At 46.6% G+C, this 24,989-nt stretch overlaps 1 protein-coding gene across 1 annotated transcript in view; it reads left to right on the plus strand.

Annotated features, from left to right (window-relative positions):
* LOC107376151 (trinucleotide repeat-containing gene 6B protein) overlaps positions 1–23,216 on the plus strand; it is a 30,292-nt gene extending 7,076 nt beyond the window's left edge. The window contains exons 4-21 of the mRNA XM_070542852.1: positions 2,924–3,349; positions 3,670–6,312; positions 6,397–6,540; positions 6,664–6,854; positions 6,925–6,987; positions 7,095–7,253; positions 9,317–9,454; positions 10,044–10,214; positions 10,426–10,533; positions 14,278–14,482; positions 14,556–14,708; positions 15,120–15,287; positions 17,792–17,938; positions 18,678–18,770; positions 18,863–19,078; positions 19,250–19,320; positions 21,000–21,139; positions 21,225–23,216. Of these exons, the coding sequence (XP_070398953.1) occupies positions 2,924–3,349; positions 3,670–6,312; positions 6,397–6,540; positions 6,664–6,854; positions 6,925–6,987; positions 7,095–7,253; positions 9,317–9,454; positions 10,044–10,214; positions 10,426–10,533; positions 14,278–14,482; positions 14,556–14,708; positions 15,120–15,287; positions 17,792–17,938; positions 18,678–18,770; positions 18,863–19,078; positions 19,250–19,320; positions 21,000–21,139; positions 21,225–21,801 (5,813 nt within the window). The 3' untranslated portion in view covers positions 21,802–23,216. The remainder of the gene's footprint in view (positions 1–2,923; positions 3,350–3,669; positions 6,313–6,396; positions 6,541–6,663; positions 6,855–6,924; positions 6,988–7,094; positions 7,254–9,316; positions 9,455–10,043; positions 10,215–10,425; positions 10,534–14,277; positions 14,483–14,555; positions 14,709–15,119; positions 15,288–17,791; positions 17,939–18,677; positions 18,771–18,862; positions 19,079–19,249; positions 19,321–20,999; positions 21,140–21,224) is intronic.
* Positions 23,217–24,989: the final 1,773 nt, after the last annotated feature.

Genomic DNA, 24,989 nt, shown 5'->3' on the forward strand with positions numbered 1-24,989 from the left:
AGTGAGTGGTTAGCGCAATGCTAATATAGATGGAAAAACCCATAGGAATGCTAATGCTAATATCACTGATTACATTATTACAAATTATGAATTAGAAACGTGCCAAATGATTACATTTGGAGTCTAATAGAAAGTAAAACTACCATCAATCAAATAAGTACAGACAGGTATTTTAGTAAAGCCAGAAAACTTTTAACTCCAGAGTTTTGGCTAGCAGCTATGAGCGTACCTGAACTACGCATGGACAAGACGTCAAAAACTCTAAACACAAAATACTTCAATAAACGGGACACACTTCTTTCCTGCAAATACAATTTCACAGGTGTTGCTAATACCTATGATCCTTCAAGGGAAGTGCTCAAAGAGGAGTTCAACATTATGAATACAATATAGTGTTTTATTTTACAAATACCATTATAAACACAAACTTATGTCTTAAGAAACATTATTTTAATAACGAAACTGCTAAATTCTTTCCAACAGTATAGATGTGTAGTGTATTTTTTCCGAGTGGGTTTGCCGTACTTTGACGTCATCGGCAGTCGAAGGACCCCGAGCCGATCCTGTACCGACACCGTCCACAAATAAAACACTCTTTTCACTCCTCCAGTCACGAAGTAAAACATTCATATTTTTTAGAGTTTCTCCTCAAGGTACTCTTCAAGCTTCACCATGTCTGCCGCTAGATATCCTCGGCTCTCTTTGTTTTTGAGGGCTCAGTGGCGGCGCTGTAGACGCACGCCCTCAGGAGAAAACTCATTTCAGCTGCTTGTATCTGCAATCTCGTTCTTTTGGTCACTACCCCAAAGCTCGTGACCATATATATATATATATATATATATATATATATATATATATATATATATATATATATATATATATATATATATATATATATATATATATATATATATATATATGTTACGTCCCCGACGTGTTGTTAAAATGCGAAGGAGGGTGTAACATAAGAAAGATGACGGTGGAGTTTAAAATGGTTTTATTTGTAACAAAAGGTTCTAAAAACGAGCAAACAGATGGCGCATTATAAAGATAATGCCAAAAACAAACAGAACTCTCTCAAAGGTTAACATCACAAATTATCAACTATAAAAACACCTGGTAAAACCTATATTAAAAGTTTTACCGAACCGAAGGTGTTCTTAAAAAACCCGAAGTTGATAAAAGTCTAAAACAATCTACTGACTAAAACACCTGGAAAAGTGTTGCTTGGTCTGATGAGTCTTGATTTCTGTTGAGACGTTCAAATGGTGGAGTCAGAATTTGGCATGAACAGAATGAGAACATGGATCCATCATGCCTTGTTACCACTGTGCAGGCTGGTGGTGGTGGTGTCATGGTGTGGGGCATGTTTTCTTGGCACACTTTAGGCCCCTTAGTGCCAACTGGGCATGGTTTAAATGCCACGAGCTACCTGAGCATTGTTTCTGACCATGTCCATCCATTCATGACCACCATGTACCCATCCTCTGATGGCTACTTCCAGCAGGATAATGCACCATGTCAAAAAAGTCAATCATTTCAAATTGGTTTCTTGAACACGACGATGAGTTCACTGTACTACAACGGCCCCCATAGTCACCAGATCTCAACCCGATGGAGCATCTTTGGGTGTAAATGCGGTGGGGTGACGGTGGCGCAGGAGTTAAGTGCTCGCCCCGTAATCAGAAGATTGCAGATTCGAGTCCCGCTCAGTCTGTCGCTGTCGTTGTGTCCTTGGGCAAGACACTTAACCCACGTTGCCTGCTGGTGGTGGTCGGAGGGACCGGTGGCGCCAGTGCTCGGCAGCCTCGCCTCTGTCAGTGCGCCCCAGGGCAGCTGTGGCTACATCGTAGCTCATCCCCACCAGTGTGTGAACGTGTGTGTGAATGGGTGAATGACTGGTTGTGTTTTAAAGCGCCTTGGGCGGTTCCAGGAAATGAACCCTGAAGTTGACTGGCAGCCAGTGAAGCTGGAGGAGGAGCGGGGTGATGTGGGTGTGTTTGGAGGACTTGGTCAGAAGCCGAGCACAGGCGTTCTGAACCACCTGTAGACGGTTCAGGGAGGTTCTGCTCAGACACGTGAAAAGAGAGTTACAGTAGTCTAAGCGTGAGGAGATGAAAGTGTGGATAACTGTCTCAAGTTCAGAGCGGGACAGAATGGGACTCAGCTTAGCAACGTTCCTGAGATGGAAGAAGGAAGAGCGAACAAGAGAACTGACATGAGAATCCAGGGTGAGACCTGGGTCAAGGGTCACACCAAGATTCCTGACAGAAGGTTTGTTGTGAGAAGCAAGCTGACCAAGAGAGTCTCTGACTTTGGGAACCAGCTTGTCTGGGGCACAGATGAGGATCTCAGTCTTATCTTCATTCAGCTGAAGAAAGCTCCCAACCATCCAGGTTTTGATAGTCTAAGCAGGTGTGTAACAGCTGCAGCTTAGACATCTCATGGGGCTTAAAGGAGATGTACAGTTGGATGTCATCTGCATAAAGATGGTAGGAGACTCCTTAAAAGGAGCTCAGAATGTGCTGAAGAGGAAGCAGATAGAGGAGGAAGAGTAGAGGCCCCAGCATGACGCCACAATGCAGCTGAGACCAAAGTGTTCCTGTAGTCCTAAAACAAACAGATTTATATTCCTGCTGCAGAAACGTTGTTACTGCCATTAGATGGTCAAATCTAATGTTCTTCACAAATCTAAATAATCACTCGGAGCAAAGAAAGGACAACCTCTTATCCCTGCTTCCTTTTAGGAAGGCAGGTAAGCTGGGATTATTCACGACTTTTACACACAGACGGGCTTTAGAAGTAGCCCACCACCTTGATGTGCTCACATTAAAGACCCACAGGTTTTCTAAATGTGAGCCACGCTCAGGTTTCCATTATCGTGATGGATGACTTAACCGTTTTTCACCTGTTTGCTTTTCAGTGCCAGAGTCAGCCAAGCCCTCCGGTTCCCAGCCACTCTCCACCCCAGACTTGGTGTCCCCCAGCCCTGGCCCCGTTTCCCCTTCATCCCCCAGTCCTGGTGCAGCAGGTGGGGGCTCCGCCCAAGTCCTCCCTGGTGGCGGGAACAATGCGAAGCAGTGGTCTGCTGTGGCCCTCGGACAGCCCTCCTCCTCTCCCTCTGGAAGTCAAGCCTCCCAGCAGCAGAGATACATGTCGAGAGAAGTCCCGCCGAGGTTCCGCTGCCAGCAGGACCACAAAGTGCTACTGAAGAGGGGCCAGCCGCCGCTGTCCTCCATGCTGCTGGGTGGAGGGGGAGGGGGGGATGCCGGAGAAGGCGGTGGCTGGGATGCTGCCCCGTCCTCACAGGGTGCAGATGATCCCATTACAAACACAGCTGGACATGCAGGTGGGCTACCATGTTTTAATGATCTGGCCAGTAAATCCTCACACGTGTTCTTCTGCTGTCGAATAAATCTAACTTAGACTTTTATCAGTGTCGGTCTGAACTGTTTAGGCTGGATGTTGTTTTCAGACACAATCAGCTGTTTGGAGATTGTTTTTTTAAATTTGAATGGCAGCTTTGTGGCTTTAAGGAAGGTAACTGGCAGCAGCAACCAGTTAAGCATGAAAACGGCCGAAGGAAGCGTTCTACTGAAGCCCGTGAACAAGACAACACTCGGGTGGTGATGGTTGCAAATGGACTTAATGGTGGTGATTCTGTTTCAGATTCCAACCTGGGCTCATCCTCCCCGCCGCCCCCCATCTCATCCTCGTCATGTGTCGCTGCTCAGTCGTCTTCTTCTACTACTTCAACTTATGCAAATTCCACATGGGGGGCGGGCTCGAGCAGCCAGCCCCCTTCTCAGGGCTGCGGAAGGGTGATTGTGGAGGGGACTGACCTGGAGGACTGGCCTTGCATCACAGCCGGTTCCAGACAGAGCTCTGACTGTGCTGGAACAGGGATGCAGCAGCAGGACGGTCCTGGTAACAACAGTAGTGCCTCATGGGGTGAGGGAAACATGCAGCAGAGGGGGGGTGCAGCCGGGGGAGGAGGAGGGGACATGGACAATCCCTCGCCAACTCATTCCACTCCTCTCTCCTCCTCTTCCACACTTAATGAATGTGCTCAGTCAGGTGGTGGCGTGTGGTCCACCTCGTCCCAAGCGGAGGCAACATTTCACAATTCCAAAGTCTCCCTTCTTCCTTCTGGGCCTCAGGAGAACCCTGTGGGTGGCAACAGCAATGTCCCTGGTGCCAATTTCAACCCTAGCGTTAATCCGTCTGCGTGGCCCGCCCTGGGACAGAGCGCGACGTCCACTTCAGCGAACGACAGCTTTCCACTCCACTCGTCCATCACTTCCTCATTCTCTGCCAGCACCACTCTCATCGCCACTCAAACACTTTCATCTGTGAATCAAACCGGTCCCTACCAGCAGCACACTGACACAACCGTGGGAGCCAAGGACGGAGAGCAGCACTTAGGAAACCCGGGGTTGGATCAAGTTTCGGGAGGGGGACCGAGAGAAGCGGGACCAAATCAAAAAGGTGATGCTGAGAAAAACTGTGGGATTGTTGGTGAAGAAGAGGGCTCCTCGTCTTCCTCCTCCGCTCCTTCGTCTTCATGGAGACCCATGCCTCCATTGTCCTCTGAACCCAGCGCAGGTGCGGATGGGTGGGGTGGAGCTAAGAGGCAGGAAGGTGGTGTTTGGGGGTTTGGTGGTCAGGATGACAAGACGAGGTGGGGCAAGGGAAATGGTGGGGGGTCAGCCACCGCAGCGGTATCTCAGGGAGAGTGGGCAGGAAGCAGTTCAGAAGCAGACGGAGGAAGTCAGAGTTTAGCAATAGGAAGTGGAAGAGGCGTTGATGGAAGCAGCACCAGTGCAGACGGTGGAGGAGGCAGCTCTCTCGACGACGCTGCCTCGCCACATTTTGCAACTAAGACAAAAGCTTGGGACAATCAGAAAGGGATGGAGAGCAGGGACGGGCCAGTTGGAGGGCAGGGTGGAACAGCTGGAAGTGACGGAGGACCCTCATCCTCTAGTGGAGGCGGATCCACAGCTGGAGGTGGGCAAAAGGAGCACTCCTCGTCCACACTCAATCCTCCCCAACAGTCCTCCAATGCTGAAGTGGCCTTACTTAGCATGCTCAGCCGATCTGACCTGGACCCCAGGGTTCTGTCCAACACCGGCTGGGGGCAGACCCAGATCAGGCAGAACGTGGCCTGGGACCTGAACACCAAAACAAGAGCAGGAAGCAGAAACTCGTCATCAGCAACTGTGACCGCTAGCACTAATCCGAGTTCTCTGTATCCATCCGAGGCTGGCTCTGGCTCTCACGATTCTGGTAGTCACACGGCCGGTATAAACCTCGAATCTGCCACGGTCAGAGATGGTTGGGATGGAGGTAGCTCACAGCCCACCTGTGGTTCGTTTACGCCGAGTAGCACCGGCAGAAAAGCAGGGCCATCAGAAGGCGATGTCCAGGGGAAGACAGCTGGTGGGTGGGGTGATCTCCCACCTGAAAAGGATGGCAAAGGGTGGAGGAGTGAAGACCAGCAGTGGGGAGACCGCAGAGGAGGAGGAAAGAACTGGAGGGACTACGAAGAACAAGGTAGTGGGTGGGGAGATGGTCCAGAGACTAAGGGAGCAGGAGGGTGGAAGGGGTCTTCAGGAGGAGAGACGGGTGGGTGGGGAGGACAGAGTGGAGGTGGAGACCAGTGGGGACAGAGAGACGCTAGTTCTGTTGGAGGCTGGGGAGATGCAAGAAATAGAGTCAACTCTGAGGAGGGATCCTCTTGGGGGACTTTGGATGAAGGGAGTTCTCAACGAGGAGGATGGGAAGGAGGAGATTTGGGCGGAGGCAAGTCCCACCAGGAATGGGGGGGTGCCAAACCCAACGCAGCAGCAGCAGCACCGATACCAAACAGCCCAGCGGCACCAATGAAAGCCCAAAATCAACAGCAGCAGCAATCACAAGGCCAGCATCCGCCGGGAGGACCCACACAAGGAGGGTGGAACAGTCGGCCAAGCGGTGGAGGTCCACTTTCAAAGAATCAGAACCAAAGCATGGGCTGGACCTCCGGCCCAATTCCCCAAATCTCTGTGGGCGGGAGTGACTCCCTGGAGCCCAGTGGCTGGGAAGAGCCCTCCCCCCAGTCCATCAGTCGTAAAATGGAAATAGATGACGGCACGACGCTGTGGGGAGACCCGACACGTTACACCAACAAGAACGTGAACTTGTGGGACAAGAACAGCGCCACAGCGAGCCAAAACCACGGTCAGCAGGGCCCGCCGATGCAGCAGCAACCTCCTCGGAGGCAGCAAGGGATGCAGCTCAGCACCAACTCAAACCCGGGCAGTGGTGCAGTGGGTAAGCGTACGCTGTACTTCCATCACAAAGGCAGCTAACTGTTTTACGACACGCTTTTCAACCCAGTGTCGAATTCCCTTCCAGGCATGTGGGGAGGCGCCCAGTCTGTGGATAACGGTACTGCTGCCTGGGGGCAGGCGTTGGATGCAGCAGCAGGTTGGGGGGAACCAGAGGATCCCAACAAATCATCAGGCTGGAGGAACTCTTCTCCAAACCCTGCAAAACCTGGTAAACACGTGACCGGAACACCAGCGGATTCTTTACTCTAGTTGCAGTTTTACTTATAAAAGACACGCTTGTTCGCACCAAAAGTTTTAAATCAAAGAAATCGTGTTTTTTCTTTTCTTGCAGGCACTAAATCAGCTGAAAGCTGGGGCGGGAAGGGGGACATCCCTATTGCAGCCTCCAGGCATTCCAGCTGGGAAGAGGAGGATGATGGCGGTGGAGGGGTCTGGAACAGCACAGGCTCCCAGGGAAGTGGCTCGTCCTTTAACTCCGGAGGATGGGGTCAGACTCACGGAGGAAAAAGAAGCAACATCAAGGTGAGAAGGGCGATTCTGGTCGGATTCGGCCTCGCTTTGATGGGATTTAATGTTGGTTTCTTCTCTAAAGAGTGGACCAGGAGACAGCTGGATGAATCCAGTGACACGGCAGTTTTCAAACATGGGGCTCATGGTATGGTAATCACTTACTGTTGTTATCATAAACAGCTGCTTTCGTACGTTGTCAAACAAATCGTCATTTAATATAAAGTGGTGAAAGTAAGTGATTTTGCTCTTTAGGGAGATGACCCGGGTGTTGACAAAAAGATGGAAGGAGACAAGAGAGGAATAACCGACTATAACGGAGAGATGCGGAGGGGTGGAAGAGGAGGTGGAGGGTACCGCATGCCAAGCTCCAAAGATATGGGCTCTGCTGACATGGGGATCTACGGTGAAAAGGTACGCGTTAGTTTCAGCCGTCTGAACCTCCGGCTCATTTTACCGGAGTCGTGCGGCACGTGCGTGTCTCTATTTCACCGGGCTGGCCGGGTCATTCCAGGAACTAGCAGAGGAGCAGAACTGGGCTACGTAATCAGAAAGGCCCTAACCCTTACCTCATGCTGATTGGTTGTAACTCGGTAGGAAATGAGGTTGGCTGACATCACTAAAACAACTTGCATTTGTGAAATTGGAAGAGTTGATAGTGAAGGAAAGGCATTAGCAGCTATTCCGTAGCTTTAAAATGGCTGTTTTTAAACTCATAACACTGGAAAAAACCTTCTCAGTGGCCTCGTGGTAGGGAGTACGTCCTGGGACTGGGATTCCGGGTTCAGATCCCAGTCGGGTCATTCCAAAGACTTTAACAATGGGACCCAATGCATCCCTGCTTGACGCTCAGCTTTAAGGGGTTGGATTGGGGGGTTAAACCCGAGCACAGCCGCAGCTGCAGCTTACCGCTCCCATCCATGGGGGTGGGTCAAATGCAGAGATATAGTTTCACCAGTGAGTGATGATGACTGGGACTTTTAAGTCCCATCTTTAACTAATGCTTCTCTGGTCTCTGGTCAGGTCCCTGCTTACTTTAAGAACGCTGCAATCCACCCGCTTCTTAAAAAACCGAGTCTCGACGCCTCTCTCCATAGCAGCTTCAGACCCATCTCTAAACTTCCGTTCATCTCCAAGATCTTGGAAAAGGTTGTGGCTAAACAACTCACAGCTGCTCTTGATGAACATAACATCTATGATAGCTTCCAGTCAGGTTTTCGTAGAGCTCATTCTACTGAAACAGCTCTTCTTAGGGTCTCTAATGACCTTCTGACCCACAGTGATGCAGGGAACCGTTCTGTTCTGGTCCTGCTGGACCTGACTGCAGCCTTTGACACTGTTGACCATCACCTGCTACTGGAGAGGCTGAGAGACTGGGTAGACCTATCAGGATCTGCTCTGGAGTGGTTCTCTGAGCAGAACCTCCCTGAACCGTCTACAGGTGGTTCAGAACGCCTGTGCTCGGCTTCTGACCAAGTCCTCCAAACACACCCACATCACCCCGCTTCTCCTCCAGCTTCACTGGCTGCCAGTCAACTTCAGGGTTCATTTCAAGATCCTGGTTCTGGTCTAAAGGGACTTACATGGACAAGCACCATCTTACATTGGTGATCTTCTTAGTCCCTACACCTCCAGCAGGTCCCTGAGGTCCAGTGATCAAAGTCTACTGGTTGTGCAGCACCAGGCTAAAGGTCAAAGGTGACAGATCATCTGCTGCTGTGGCCCCCAGACTCTGGACCTCTCTCCCCCTGAGCCTGAGATCAGTGGACTCAGTGGTCTCCTTTAAAAAGCAGCTGAAGACTCACCTGTTCAAGCTGGTTTTGTATGACCTTCTTCACCTCTCTCTTTATTCTGCTCTCCCCACCTGTTCCACCTTCCTCAGGATCCACTGATTTCCCTCTTTCCTGTTCACTCTCTCTCTTTTTAAACATTTTTTAATTACAATTGCCTATTTTTGCTCATTTTAATATATTTTTAAACATTTTCTAAATTATTTTCTATATTCTAAATGTTTTGTTTTTGTGAAGCGCCTCGTGGTTTTTATCTTGAGAGACGCTATTAAAAAAGATAGTTTCTTCTTCTTCTTCTAAATATGGTGGAATTCCTGCCACAACACTGTCATTTTCTCCTATATGTGGCTTCTTCTGGTCATGGAAAGCTGCTTTGTACGTCACACAGTTGCTCTCTCCGTCCTCTGAATGGACTTGGCTATAAACGCCCTAAGGATCCCTGATGCTGACTCGGCCTTGCGGCTAATTGGCTGCATTGCTTTCTAAAAGAGGCTTTAGCGAAGTTCTGAAAGGGACGACGTATGACAAAGCGGCTGAGAAGCCACCAGCTCATCTCCCCGTCCCAGAAACAGCTTAGTGTAGTGGAAACACTTCTTTTTATGACTGGTCTTTATTTTCGTTTGAATATTTTCGCAAATATATTAGAAATATCGGTACTCCTAATATTCTGTTGTGTTGTCATCCCAGGTGGGTGGCCATGGAGCGTTTGGTGCTGGTGGAGGCGGGATGCCTCCCTCTCGGGGGATGCACCAGCCTGGCATGCATCCGATGAACCCCTCCCAGGGGCTACGTGCTCAAGTGCCTCATCAGTTCCTGTCCCCTCAGGTTAGCGGTTAGCATCTAAACAGGCCAGACTAGAGCTGTTGGGGGTCAGACGGTAGACTTTCAAGACTTGGAGGATTTTTTGGAGGTTGAATTTTTTCTCAGCTCAGTCATTTAGGGTGATGTGGTTCATCTGTTTTCAGCTCTGTTTATTTGGAATGATGAAAATATTTGTTAAACTTGTCAACTTCTCACGTATTATTTTCTTTCATGACTTTTGCATCAAATATTTATTTGCATCATCAAACTGACAACAGGTTGGGGCATCAAGCATCGATTGGAACCGGTTCCAACTGTTCGTTTTTCCCGGAATCGTTCAAAGTTTTTTATTTCGATTCCTAGAATGCCGACCGGAAGATGAATCCGCGGCCGATCTCCGTAAAAAATAAACGTGATCTGCAAATTGCGATCAACGCTTTTCAGGGCTGATCACACCAGCTGTGTACGGCACCGAGCTAGCTCATGTAAAACACGTCATGTCTTGAAAGAATCGGGAATCGATAGGGACCGCAATCGAAACAAGGAATTGGAATCGGAATCCTTCATAATCAAACACCTAGCCCTCATGCTTCCCAACTCTTCTGCCCTACAGGTGCCGGGCCCCATGCTGAAGCAGGTGCCCTCTCCTGGTGGAGGGGTAGGAGGTGTCGGCAGCGTGGGAGGAGTCGGTGGTGTTGGCGGAGGAGTGTTCCCGCCTCAGATTTCCCCGCAGCAACTTGCAATGCTCGCCAACATTAACCCCCACATGCAGCAGTTCCATCTGGTACGTGCCAAGATCACTGACTCATCACCCTGAAATTAAAGAAAGAATGATTTTTCTTTTGATAACCTCATTTGTGGCGCTTGGATTAGCTTTGTTAAACTCTGCTCAGTTTAAATTCTACCTTTTATTGTGAAGTTGTGTGTAAGTTGGTTTAAAAAAAAAGCTGTGGTTAGTTTGTCAGTTTTTGGTGTTTGTGTTGATCGACTTGTAGGCTTGTCAGCTCCTGCTGCAGCAGCAGCAGCAACAGCAGCAGCTTCTGCAGAACCAGCGGAAGTTCCCTCAACCCCAGCCTCTCAGACAGCAGCCAGACCCACAACAGGTGAGCATTTCAGATGAAGACATCCTGCTACAACTCAACACTGCTCATTTTTATGCTCCAACATCAGTCAAGACTAGATTAAAAGTTGTCAAACACACGTTTGGCTGATGATACTTGAGTTTATTTGTTGAAAGCTGGAGGATATTTTTAAACTGGCCAGGTCACCGTTTCATAGGGATGGGTACCGAATTCGGTACTTTTTAAGATACTGACCGAATTCCATAGTACCGACTGAGCACCGATTCACGTCATTTGAAACGGTGCCTCGTTTCGGTACCCGTCCTTCATAACGAGAACTTGCCTAGACAGCTGCGCATGCGCAAGAGCGTTACGTCGTCGGTCGCTGCGAGCCAGTTATAAACAGAGCAGCATGGTAGAAAGAACGCACGCTAAAGCTTGGGTCCACTTCACTAAATGTGATGGGTAACTGGGTGATGATGAAACCAGCGACAACGATCTAAGTGAGACATCCTCATCTTAATCAGCTCCGGTAGGTAAATAAAATGTAAGATAACGTTAGCTTGATATGTTAGCTTCCATTCTGCTAATGGTGCGTTCGCTTTCTCCTCGGAACTCCGAATTTCCGACTAGAACATGAACGCGCTCTAAAGTTTGGCTTCACTTTACTAAATGCGACGGGTGATTGGGTGAAGATGAAACCAGCGACAACGATCTAAGTATGAGGTATAGGGCTGCAACAACGAATCGATAAATTCGATGAAAATAGATTACTAAAAGCGTTGGCAACGAATTGCGTCATCGATTCGTTGTGTTGCACAACTCTTCCAAAAGCGCCCCCCCTTCCCGCCCGCCGTTGCGCGCAGACCAGAGCAAATCAGATCAGCGCGAGGGAGAGCCGCAGATCAGCGCGAGGGAGAGCCGCAGATCAGCGCAAGGGAGAGCCGCAGATCAGCGCGAGGGAGAGCCGCAGATCAGCGCAAGGGAGAGCCGCAGATCAGCGCGAGGGAGAGCCGCAGATCAGCGCGAGGGAGAGCCTGCAGACTTGCGCTGCTGCGAACCGGTTCCGCATTGTTGCGCAGCGATCCAGGCAGCTGCTTCCAGCGCACGGTCCATTCTCAAAGTGGCGCAACCAAAAAACTATAATTAGCACACGATCGTTCATGTCCGCACATGTTCTCTATTTTCTGTCTTATTTGTGCCTGAAGCTCGCTACTGCGGAGCTCTTCACCTGTGCTGTGGTGATGTCATCTCACTGACGCAGCATCGAAAACGCGCTCTGCGCTTTTCGGTCAGGAGATCCCTTTGATCTGCTCAAAAGTAACTGATGAGGTGAAAAGGTAAGAATCCAGGCAGCAGATTTTCTGGAGAATTATGAGGAGATGCAGGAAGATGAGAGACAGACAGGACAGGAAAATAGTTCAATAAAAACAAGAAAACAAAACAAAGTGTTGAAAAGTCAAATGTAGGTAGATTTATCTCCACGACACGTTTTTACCAGTAAAAAACAATAAGTTACACACATGTCATATTTATACATCTGATACAATTCAGATCACCTTCAAAACTCAGTCACACACCCAGGGCCGTTTCAAGACATTTTGGGGGCCAAGGCAAAATGCCCCCCCCCCCCCCCCCCAATAACTGGGCTCCCCAGAAGCCTCTGTGTAATTCATGCCCTCTCCAGTAGTGTTAGTTATATGGTGTTTATAAAAGCCCCTCAGACATTACTGACATGTTCTAATTTTATCAGATGAAAAACTAAATTATCAGACATGCTGTCTCATCTGCTTCTTTTAAAAACTTGCAAAAAGTAACAAAACTATTTGAAAGCCACTATTTGTGGATTCTCTGAAAGTTTCCATGGAGTGTGTGACAACTTATTTTTTCATTGATCCTATCGTCTAATCTCACAGCTGAAACAAGCATCCTTAATCATCTGTGCACAGGAAGCTTACCGATGCTGTAGTAAAACAAAAGGTATAATAATTTATTATTAATAAAACCTTGTTGCAGCACTAAAGCAGAAAAATTAGATTTTGCATTAAATATGCAAAATATTTACATATGAATTGTTTTAGAGCCCTTTAATTGGCAGAATCTGATATTAATTTAGTTCTTACAAAAATGGGTCCCAACATGGTTTGTGTGGCGTTGCCATAGTGTGACGTCATAGGCACAGATCCCCTGTCCTCTTGTTTGGAAATGGAAATATGGTCACCCTACATTAAACAAACTGTCCACCCGGGCTTTTGCACTGCACAGAGACGCTTCGCTGCCTATGACTGAACGTCAGTTGAGAGTCAGTCTCATGCAGACTGACTAATGAAGAGAGGGCCTCAAGTTAAGACCCTCTCCTCATTGGTCAGTCCACACAAGGTGGGTCAAAGGTTACTCTGGGCGGGTTACGTGTTGTCAGGCATTCAAGTATTGAGTATATTTACTGCATATTACAGTAAAATATTCTGTATGTGACCACATTATGGTGATCCTTGGGTCGTGATGATGGAGCCCTTGAATATTGTTGCCCAGGGTACAACAAAGTGTTAATCTGGCCCTGGTTCCGCCGTCACATTCCCGCAGAAACGGGTTGATCACACCGGGGCCAGACTAGCATGTGGTTTTACAACCACAATGTCCTCAGAAGCAAAAACGCTTTTAAAAGGGAGGGAGGAGTCCTAACTGTTGCTGCAGGCGTGTTGTGTGAGAGTGCAGTTATATACTGGTTAATATATTTTTGGGTTCAGTTGCTTTCATGTGGCCTAATGTGAGTCTATTTGGGATCATTGGAATGATCAGCAGCATTTCTTGATGTGACTTTATGGCAGTTGCCCAGGGCATCATCGCAAGGAGGATGGCATTCATTTACTTTTGTTTTATTTGATATTTTTTCAGTCATTTTTGGAAATAGTGATCAATTTTGATTAATTCACAGCCTATGTTTAATTACATTTAAAATAAATGTCAACAGATGAGATCAAACAAAACAGATGAGAATTGCCCTTAAGCTGTTTAACTTGGACCAAGCATTTTAGGTCACAGATAGATGTAGCTTAGGGTCTCTGTCTATACACCTTATAAGACAATTTAGGTGATGGCATGTTGTTTTTCTGCTATTGAACTGTTTTCTAATAATGTTGTGTTAAATAAAGTGAAGGAAGGAGAGAAATAACGTTTCCCTAGCAGTTTTTAAAAATTTCCCCATGTAATCCGATTAATCGATTAATCGTGTCGAGACCCCATCCGATTAATCGATTATCCAAATAATCGTTTGTTTCAGCCCTAGTGAGGTATCATCGTTTTAATCTGCTCCAGCAGTTAAATAATCTGTTTAAGATAACGTTAGCTTGATATGTTAGCTTCCATTGCCACCATTGTTATCAGCTAATGGTGCGTTCGCTTTCTCCTCGGAAATTCTAACTTCCCAGTAGGAAAAATCAAATGAAAAAGGACGGTAAAAGGAATGAAGATACACAGTAAATTTAGTTCACAGTAAAGATGTTTGCTTCAGTTTAATTATCAGCTTATAAAACTACAAGGACGATGTTAAAATACAAACAGTTGTATGTTATTTATCGTGATATTTATCAAATATGGTTATATATTGAGAAAAATATATATTTAATTATAAAAGACAATTAAAATATTAAACACTCAAAAGTATCTAAAATTGGTACCGTTAAGTACCGGTATCGATTCGTAGGTACCGGGAATTAGTACCGAATCGATTAAAATGTCAAAGGTACCCATCCCTACCGTTTCATGTATTCACTTTTACTTCTACAGCTGGCAAGGATCATGGCTATTCTACAGCAACAGAGGCAGCATCAGCAGGTTGGAGTCGGAGGTGGAACGTCAGGGAGCTCAAAACTGTCCCCCTCTCACTTGGGAGGAAGCCTGTCCAAGCAGTCTATGGTGGACCCCCTTTCACATACAGGAATGGGGGGTCCTCTATCAGATCTTCATGCCAAAACTCAAGGGATGTATGCTGGTGAGTCCAACTTCTGTGTGCGATCCCCCCTTCCCTAAACGCTTGATTTAACAGATCTGTTTATTGTTGTCAGGGCTAACACCTGGTGGGAACCTGTCTGCGCTAGACGTCAGTCCCATGATGGGAGGCATGAAGGACATTGGTGGACAACAATCTCGCTTTAAATGGATGATGGAGGGACATTCCCCAGCTCCATCTCCCCCAGACACAACTCTTCTCAAGAACGGTGAGTTAAAATGCTCATATATTTATTTATATGGTAAAATGGCCTGTATTTGATTTAGTGACTTCTAGAGTCCTGGAACCCCCCAAGGCGCTTTACAACACAACAAGTCATTCATCCATTCACACACACATTCACACACTGGTGGGGATGAACTACAGTGTAGCCACAGCTGCCCTGGGGCGCACTGACAGAGGCGAGGCTGCCGAGCACTGGCGCCACCGGTCCCTCCGACCACCACCAGCAGGCAACGTGGGTTAAGTGTCTTGCCCAAGGACACTACGACAGACTGAGCGGGGGCTCCAACCTGCAACCTTCCGATTACGGGGCGAGCACTTAACTCCTTGTGCCACCGCCGCCTACATGCTATATGCTAACAAAAGCTTATTTCTGACCTTTTGTTTCCCCCTCAAGGCCCTTTACCCAGTGCGATGAAGATACGAGGAGGGTCTCCTTACTCCCAATATGACATGCTGGGCAGTGAAGGTTTAGGGATTCCACCTCAGGGCTCCACAGACAACTGGCATCGGACTCCTGGGAGTAAAATGGGAAACAAACCGGCCACATCCAGCTGGCCTCCAGGTGAGTTTATTGTTTTCTGTCCCTCACTCAACTTTGGGAAACATAATACAAAACTTTATTATTTAAAGGGACATTATGGAAGTTTGACAGCCAAAACATGTATAGAAATAATAAATGTCTTCTTCATACATTCTCCTGCAATGCCCTGGTCCTGTAGAATGAGCCCTGGCATTTTTACTGTGATCGCCTGTTTTTCTGTAAAATCACAGAAAAAGAGAGATGCTCGGGTCGAGCAGGCTGCTTCATGCGCGTTCACGCTCAGGCATCGCCCGTAGCATTTGCTATCCGTAGCTTTAGCAGCAGAGAGAGAGGCAGTGTTCCTAACGCCTAGTGATGAACCTAGCTACATTTCTGAGGACCCTTAGCTACTTTCTGTAGAACTTTCTTCTAGATATTTCCTGCAAATGAGCAACAAAATAGCCATTTTCGCTCCGAACCGTTCTTTGAACGTTGTTTCAGCTGTCATCAAGGATATAAATGTTACAGATACAAAAGACATCACTGGTGCTTTAGTTCACCTAGTAAGACGTCGGACTTTCGTGCAGAAGACCCAGGTTTGATTCTGGATGTGAACATAGTTTATTAAGTGTTTATTTTTTACATTAATGGTATATTTTTTACAGTAAGATGCCCAAATTTTTATTTGAGACTCGCCGAACGGCATTGAATTCACAGATAAAAAAGATGTGGGTTCAACTTTCATTTTGGAACAATTTTTCAAGCAAGGGAAGGGAATGATCTGAGCATGCAGGAGGACTGACCCATCTTAAACCTTTGTCGGCTGTGCTGAAGAGAAAGGTACAGAACCAAATTATTTCATTAATTAGCTGCACGTTCTCCTGTCCTCTGTCCTCCGGGCCACACACACACACACACACACACACAGGACTGTCTCAGCTGTTATTTTCGTTAAGGAGTGTGCACGTACAGCATGCGCGCCTCGTGCACGAGCCTACTATTGAAGCTGCCATTGCGCTTTTGGCCTGAGGGGGCAATCGTGAGCAAAAAAATTCAAAACTTCGTGAAGTCCCTTTAAAGCGATAGTGATCGTGAAATATTGAATACTTGTTTTGTTTACATCAAAGTGCATCACGGTATCAGCGATCCACCTCCGTTTCTAACCTTTTTGATTCATCTTAGTTTGAGCTTAACCATAGCAACATCAGAGACCTCGCTGTAAATCTAGTCCAGGATCCGCTTGACTTTTCTGGCTTTTTGAATTTTAACTCATTCAATGCCAATGATGACTAAAGTCATCATTTGCATTTTTTTACTGTGGGCGTTGGACGAGCCCCCGCGCTGAGAGAACAAACATCTCGGCTCTGAAGCCGATCTTCATCCGCGTACGTCACACGTCACGTGATCAGGAAGCAGAACGTCCATGTGTTAGGAGATCGTTTTGGGCCGCTGCTGTAAAAAAAAAAGAAGTGAGGAGCGAACCGGAAAAGCTTCTGCCGGTCACAATTCGACAACGGATTATGAAAGAACGGATAACGCTCGAAACGCGCAGATTTTTCCTGATGTAAGAGGTGAGTCTCCGCCTTGTTTTGGTTGTTTTGGCGTCGACATCATCCTAGCGCGCAATGTTCTGTGACTCTTAAAAAACAGTAAAAAAACGGTGAGAAACGCTGGCAGCGAAGGGCTTTACCGATCAGGAAACGGTTGCCAGTGAATGAGTTAAATGACTCCAAACATTTAGTTTAGCAACTAAATCTCAGTCACTGTTTGTGATCAGGTGAACTCTGGCCAGGTGCTCGTGTTTACTGTAGAAAAGAGCTGCACAACATCGATAAGGTCTGTGCTGCTGCAATAAAAGTTGTTTTCTGGGTTTTAATTACATGAAAGCAAAGTGTGGCTTTCAATTATTGGTACTAAAAATCAAGGTGGGGCATAATAGGTGGAATATGTTGTTATGGGCTCCTGTTCAAACAAGCAAAAACAGCAAGTCTCTTCTGTAATGGACCAAAGTATCAAATACATCACGGAGAAAAAGGGTTGGACGATTGGACGAATCATTTGGCCGTCAGTGATTGGCCAAGCCCTTTTTATGAGCGATATTTTATATGCCTAAATTCTCTCAGATGGGACATTGTACACTTGTTCTTTGTACATGTAAACATTACACATCATTTGAAAGCAATGAAATTGGAAAAGAAAGTCTCATGTGGAACCATCGTATCCTGTTTCTGCAAACTGAGTCAGAACGACTGTGATTGGTGGATCGCTGCGTGCAGCGTGTGTCAGGCCCACAGAACATTTAAAGATCTGCAAACCTCTGCGTGTTCTGTTTTCTAGGAAACTCGCAAAGACTCACTTTGCTTCTTGTGGTCAGATAATCGGAGACGTTGTTGACATGTTGTCTTCTGGGTAGAGTGTGCTGATAAAGATTAATTCTGCAGTTCAGAACTTAAACATGAGGGAGTAATTAGGGAATTAAAACCTGTAAGTTCTCTTATTTTGAAGTCACATGGACGCTTTCATTTAACAATAATGTTATCTGACAGAATTCCAGCCTGGTGTTCCCTGGAAAGGAATACATAGTGGAGGAGACCCGGAATCGGACCCCTACATGACTCCTGGCAGTGTTCTTGGCTCCCCAGGATCCCCGAACCTCAACGATCCAGACCACCCGCTACTGCGAGACAATATAGGTATGTAACCACTCGTTGGGGTAATTTCCCATTTTACAGAAAACCAGTCAAATGTATTTATGAAACGCCCTTCAAAAGAAAACCAGACTTAAGGAAGCGTTGCTCCGCCGAATTCCCACGTCCAGTCTGTTTCTATGTGCTACTCTTCCAGTTCAGATCAGGTAAGACGGGAAGTCAGACATGAAAGCAATGTAAAACATCTGGAAATTTTTCAAAATAAAGGTTCAGAATTTCAATTGCTTGACTAGTGAAAATAGGGCGTTAGTACCCGTGAAACCTCCGTAGCCGAGGTAAACGGAACAGAAAATCAACTACGGACCTTTTTGGATACGTGCTGCCATCTTTCTCCTTCCTGGTTATCTCGTGAGCTGCTGAAATCACGCGGTTCTGCAATTCTCCGGGTCCTTTTGGGACCTTCTATATGGAACGATTTTGCTGCTGTCTCGCGCTTGAAACGCTCCCGCTGGGAAGGAAGCTCGCGGCTGACGAGGTTGTTTAACGAGAGACGGGTTGTTGAGTGAATGTAGGCCAGTGGTACGGGGAGGAAAGTGAAATAAAGTTGTAAGCAGACATTTCTCTAATACATTTCATTAGATCAGAATCCAGGACAGACCCGTTTAAATGAATGAATGACTAATGTTGCAAACACAAAACGTTCTCCCGTCTTTTTCCCCTGAATAATCTTAAGTCAACACGTCAAATCTGCATCAAAGCTGATTGATATGTGATGTTTTTGTAGGGCCAAACCCCCCCCTCAACACCTCGCTGCCTTCACCTGGTGCCTGGCCCTACAGTGCCTCAGACAGCTCCCTCAGCAATGCGCACAACACAGGTTTGGTTTGTCCTCCTTTCTGTTTCCTGATTATGTTCGTACCATTTAATGTCAAACGGGGTAACCGCGGTGCGTTTGTTTATCCCTCTTAGGAAAGTACTCCGAGTACAAGCCCAGCTGGCCTCCAGAGCCCATCGGACAAAACAAGTTATGGAAGACCAATCGCAATAGCTCACAGCTGCCACGCCCACCTCCTGGCCTGACCAATCAAAAGCAGGCCTTGCCCTCCCCCTGGGGTTCTGGAGGCCCACGGTCGGCCCGGAGCTGGGTGGGAGGTGGGGTGAATCAAGAGTCGAGATTTGGGTCAGGTACGGTTTTACAGGGAGTTTGTTTCATAATCGCCTTTGACTTGATTGTTCAGAGGAAGATTTTTCAGGTCATGAAGACTCTGGTCCGACCACAATGTGCTCATTCACAAGCAATCTTTAAGGTCACGTGCTGTGATAATGCATCCGTCCCGTTTGTGTGTTTGTTTTTAGGCTCAGCTTGGAGCGACGGCGTTTCCTCCAGAGGCAGCTGCTGGTTGCTGCTGAGCAACTTAACCCCCCAGGTAAAGAAAGGAGAAACCTGTTTAATGACGTCTGATTCAAACGAGCAACTAATGCCAAAACATTCAACCAATGTGTTAAAGAGTTTGTTGTGCAAGAACATTCGGGTTCAGTTTTGTATTCTGTCTTATTTTTTAACATTTAGATAATGGAGAGAGTCTTTTAGAAAGTTCTGGAAGTTGCCATTTGACATGTGATGCAGTCCTTAATAGGGTTGTCACGGTGTGAAAATGTAACCTCACGGTTATTGTGACCAAAATTACCACGGTTTTCGGTATTATCGCGGTATTTTTTTTAAACGTGCTACATTTTCACACAATTAAATAAACCCTGTATGTCAGGAAAATATTGTCCTCAGTTTGTGTCTAAATTTTGCCTAAAATGTGTTATTTTGTAATTATGTTGTTTATTTGTTTACATATTTCCCCTTTAGTCTTTAAAATACCAGTGTTTGCCCATAACTTCTTATTTTTTGTCTGTTTGATGTCATCATTTTAAAAATATTAGATCAGATGATACTCAGTACTCAAGTAGCCTTCTAATCAGATACTTTTTTACCCTTACTTGAGTAATAAACCCTATATCAGGAAAATATTGTCCTCGGTTTGTGTCCTTCCAGTGAGCTTTGCAGATGTGGGAAAATGTCATCAGGCAGTAATCGTTGTTAAATTCATAATTATTCTCTGAGAGAGCCCAACTCTTATCTGCCCCTGGGAGCCCCGTAATGCATAGCGTCATTTCAACATGGGGGTGTCCGCGACACGGTTTATATGCAGGTAGCGGCGCTGCGGCTGCTTTATATAGCCACTCGTTGCATTCTCCCTCAACCCAAATCCTCGGATCACGCATTTGAGCTAAAACGCTAACGTTAGCTTGCCTTGCGTTGACTGTAGAGTTGTGGGTGATGGTCACGCAGATGTGTCATGAGATTTGAAGCGTTGCTGCCTTTCACAGACACTTTTCTGCACGTGCTGCAAACAGGATAGCCGTCTTCTATCAGCTGTCCCTCGGCATTCTTCAAATATCCAAAAAATGCCCGTACTTCCCACTTTGTCTTCTTTGAGGGATAAAAAATGTCCTGAGCTTTGCCGTCTCCTCCTTTGGCCATTATTTCAGCTTCAAGAACGTTTTGGTTGTAAACAACAAAGTGCGCATGTGCCGCCGGCAACTTCAGCAGATGATACGGTGGCTGGTAAGGGTCACCGTGCCTACACCGCAGCCACGGTAATCCACCGAGATAATATAGGTTTTTTTTAAAACAAGACCGTTATTGTTGTCAACTTTTTTACTGGGGTTTATCGCTACACCGGTTACCGTGACAACCCTAGTCCTTAATAGTTTCTGGCTGTATAGCTTCGGTTTTATCGCACTAGTGGTGGATTGAAAGGGTTCCTGCTCATTCACCTGCGTTTCGTCCGCTTTGTCACCCATAACGATGCACGGCCCAGCAGGAATGGGACTATAATGTTTCGATTTGGGCTTTTTTCCACAAATTATCTCAGCAAGCCACCTGTCATAAAAACGTGAAGTTGAAAATACGAACTTGTCTTCTTGGCCATACCCACGAGCTTCTGTGATGTTTATTTTACTGTTACAGTCAAATCAATACAGATCGATTAAGCTGGAGCCTCCTGTTTTCCATTATTAACTGTGTCATAATCTGGTTTGTTTTTCCGTGTAGATTGATGGCTCCACGCTAAGGACGATCTGTATGCAGCACGGCCCCCTGCTGACCTTCCACCTGGGCCTCACCCAGGGCAGCGCGCTGATTCGTTACAGCAGCCGGCAGGAAGCAGCCAAGGCTCAGAGCGCTCTGCACATGTAGGCTCACTGGTCGTCTCTCTGACACACAAATGCTAACCGGTAAACCTTCTCATGCTGATCTAATGTTTTATATTTCTGACAGGTGCGTTCTGGGTAACACCACAATCCTGGCTGAATTTGTGAGTGAAGAAGAGGTTGCACGCTATTTTGCACATTCCCAATCTGGAGGGTCCGAGGGGGGCAGCTCAGGGGCAGCAGCAGCAGGCAGCGGGGCGCCTAGCTCATCTGGAGCAGGCACGGCTGTGGGCAGCAGCGACAGGACCTCCCCGGGGAGTGAGCGAGCAGCAGTGGGCGTGTCTTCAGGCGGGAGTGGAAATGGTAGTGCAGGAGGAGAGAGCGGAGCAGGGGTTCTTGCTGGAGTGAGGTCTTCTGGCTCTGGATGGCAGAGTCTTGATGGTACAGGCACCTCTTCAGAGACCTCCTCAGCCCAAGGACCCGGGCTTGCTATATTTTCCCAGTGGAGCACCAACGGTGCAGGGGAGGGAGGAGGTGTTGGGGGAGTAGAGTCTGGTAGGCCTGGGCTATGGGGGGGCATGAGCGCAGGATACTCGAGCAGCAGCCTTTGGGGGGCGCCACAAATGGAGGAAAGACACCAAATAGACAGCTCAGCTGGGCTGTTGCCCGGCGACCTGCTGGGGGGAGGAGCCGATTCCATCTGACGAGCTCTCCGTTTGTACGAGTGGCTTTGGACACACTGATATGGCATACACTGGGATACATATGTACTTACTATGGCACACATATATACATTTACATGGTATGCATATTAATGTACTGAAAACATACACGTGCATACTAGTATGCATATTATTGTGCACAGACATAAAGCAGAAATGTGAGACATGCTTACACACATTCTCATGGCCAGACTTAAGCTATTATAAAGAAAAACAAATGCAGGGACTGTTAGATGTGTATTCAGCCTTTTTCCACAGATGAAGATTTCAACTGCTTAGACTTGAAACCTGAAAAAGAATGATCAGTCAGTAAGTCTCAAAGACTTGACTGGATTGCAATGTGCTTAGTAAGTAGGGGACTTTTATTTTTGAAAAACCGATTTACATGAACATGCACACACCAAATACAGAGAAGCCTTCAGACAGGTAGGCACCGTCAGCAGCATTACCTTCCTAACACGAGAATTTACTGCAGAGGTTAAAAGTGCAGTTTGTGTTTGCATCCCCTTAAAGACAGAGATTAAATCCAGACACATGCAAACAGCTCTGATTGACAGCAGAACTGTATCTTACTGTGTTAAGTTTGTTGTTTGTGTGTATGGTTTTAATTTTGAATGATTTTTTTTTTTTTTTTTGGAAAATGTTAATGAAATGTCATGGATCTGTTTTGAAAATGCTGACCTCCTACTGTTGTATCTCACACTCTTTTCTCTGTCGTGGAACATGTTTGTTACTGTTGCAGTGATCCATGTTAAATTGCTGACAGTTTCAGGCTATGATGCATTTCTCCATGTGTGTCGATACTGCGCGCAGTGTCATGCACACTGAGTATGAGTGAGACTGAGACCAAGTAAGTGGATTATACACCATCACGTTTGTGTGTGTGTGTGTGTGTGTGTGGGTGTGGAAAATGTTGTGCGCATGTTAATGCCTGTCATAATGTGGGCAAGGCTGCTTACTATACAGAAGGTCTATACAAACATGTTGAGTGCATTCGATTTACTGCTGACTGTGTGTTCAGAAATATTGGCACTAATGCTTTTTTTTTTTCCTCTAATTTGAGTTTTTCTTTTTTTAGTAGACTTGTATTTTATATTGTCTGACCTGCAATAATAAAAAAGAACATTTTAAATGACACAAAGAGCTGAAGGCATAAGCGTTGAGAAAATGGACATGCCAAATCTTATCAAACTGTGGAGGGGGAGGGAGGGGTGGGGCGGGTTGTTTACAATTAGAGTGTTACCGTACGTTTTTAATGTTTCGTTGTTGTGTATTTGTTTTAAATTAAGACAGGCTTTAACACTCCTGTTCAGTGTTTTCGTTTTGAGATTTTACAAAGGAAAACTTTATTTAAACAATGAGAACAAGATTAATAAAGATGAAAGTATTGGCTTCTATGTGTTTTCCATGTGCTTTTTATCCCCCCCCCCCCCCCCCCCCCCCCCCCCCCCCCGTCAACAGTGTAGGTGCACAGTCGGGGTCTTTTTGGTTATTTGACTCTTTAATAAGGCAAATTAAAATGTGCTACTCAGGATAAAGTTGTTGTATGCTGGAACAACAGAAACAAGCAGAGGTTCCCACCATAAACAAATTAATCAGATTTAAAACCCACATCAGTCTACACTCACCTAAAGGTTTATTAGGAACACCTGTTCAGCCTCTCCTTAATGCAATTATCTATTCAACCAATCACATGGCCACATGGCAGCTGCTTCAATGCATTTAGGGGTGTGGTCCTGGTCAAGACAGTCTCCTGAACTCCAAACTGAAGGTCAGAATGGGAAAGAAAGGTGATTTAAGCTATTTTGAGCTTGGCATGGTTGTTGGTGCCAGACGGGCTGGTCTGAGTATTTCACAATCAGCTCAGTTTCTGGGATTTTCACCCACAACCATTTCTAGAGTTCACAAAGAATGGTGTGAAAAGGGATAAACATCCAGTATGCGGTAGTCCTGTGGGTGAAAATGCCTTGTTGATGCTAGAGGTCGGAGGAGAATGGGCCGACTGATTCAAGCTGATGGAAGACCCTAACCCTCGTTACAACCGAGGAACGCAGCAAAGCATTTGTGAAGCCACAACACGCACAACCTTGAGGCGGATGGGCTGCAACAGCACAAGACTCCAGCGGGTACCACTCACCTCCACTACAAGTAGGAAAAAGAGGCTACAGTTTGCACCAGCTCACCAAAATTGGACGGTTGAAGACTGGAAAAGTGTTGCTTGGTCTGATGAGTCTCCATTTCTGTTGAGACGTTCAAATGGTGGAGTCAGAATTTGGCATGAACAGAATGAGAACATGGATCCATCATTCCTTGTTACCACTGTGCAGGCTGGTGGTGGTGGTGTCATGGTGTGGGGCATGTTTTCTTGGCACACTTTAGGCCCCTTAGTGCCAACTGGGCATGGTTTAAATGCCACGAGCTACCTGAGCATTGTTTCTGACCATGTCCATCCCTTCATGACCACCATGTACCCGTCCTCTGATGGCTACTTCCAGCAGGATAATGCACCATGTCATAAAGCTCAATCATTTCAAATTGGTTTCTTGAACACGACAATGAGTTCACTGTACTGGGCGACGGTGGCGCAGGAGTTAAGTGATTGTCCCGTAATCTGAAGGTTGCAGGTTCGAGCTCCGCTCAGTCTGTCGCTATCGTTGTGTCCTTGGGCAAGATACTTAACCCACGTTGCCTGCTGGTGGTGGTCAGAGGGACCGGTGGTGCCTGTGCTCGGCAGCCTCGCCTCTGTCAGTGCGCCTCAGGGCAGCTGTGGCTACATCGTAGCTCATCCCCACCAGTGTGTGAACGTGTGTGTGAATGGGTGAATGACTGGTTGTGTTGTAAAGCGCCTTGGGTCCCAGGACTCTAGAAGGCGCTGTATCAAATACATTTACCATTTTACCATTTGTCCTACAACGGCCCCCACAGTCACCAGATCTCAACCCGATGGAGCATTTTTGGGATGTGGTGGAACGGGAGCTTCGTGCCCTGGATGTGCATCCCATAAATATCCATCAAACTACAAGATGCTATCCTATCAATATGGGCCAACATTTCTAAAGAATGCTTTCAGCACCTTGTTGAATCAATGCCACGTAGAATTACAGCAGTTCTGAAGGTGAAAGTGGGTCAAACATGGTATTAGTGTGGTGTTCCTAAAAATCTTTTAGGTG

This window comes from Nothobranchius furzeri, chromosome 12, assembly GCF_043380555.1.
Source record: "Nothobranchius furzeri strain GRZ-AD chromosome 12, NfurGRZ-RIMD1, whole genome shotgun sequence".
NCBI classification, from domain to species: Eukaryota; Metazoa; Chordata; class Actinopteri; order Cyprinodontiformes; family Nothobranchiidae; genus Nothobranchius; species Nothobranchius furzeri.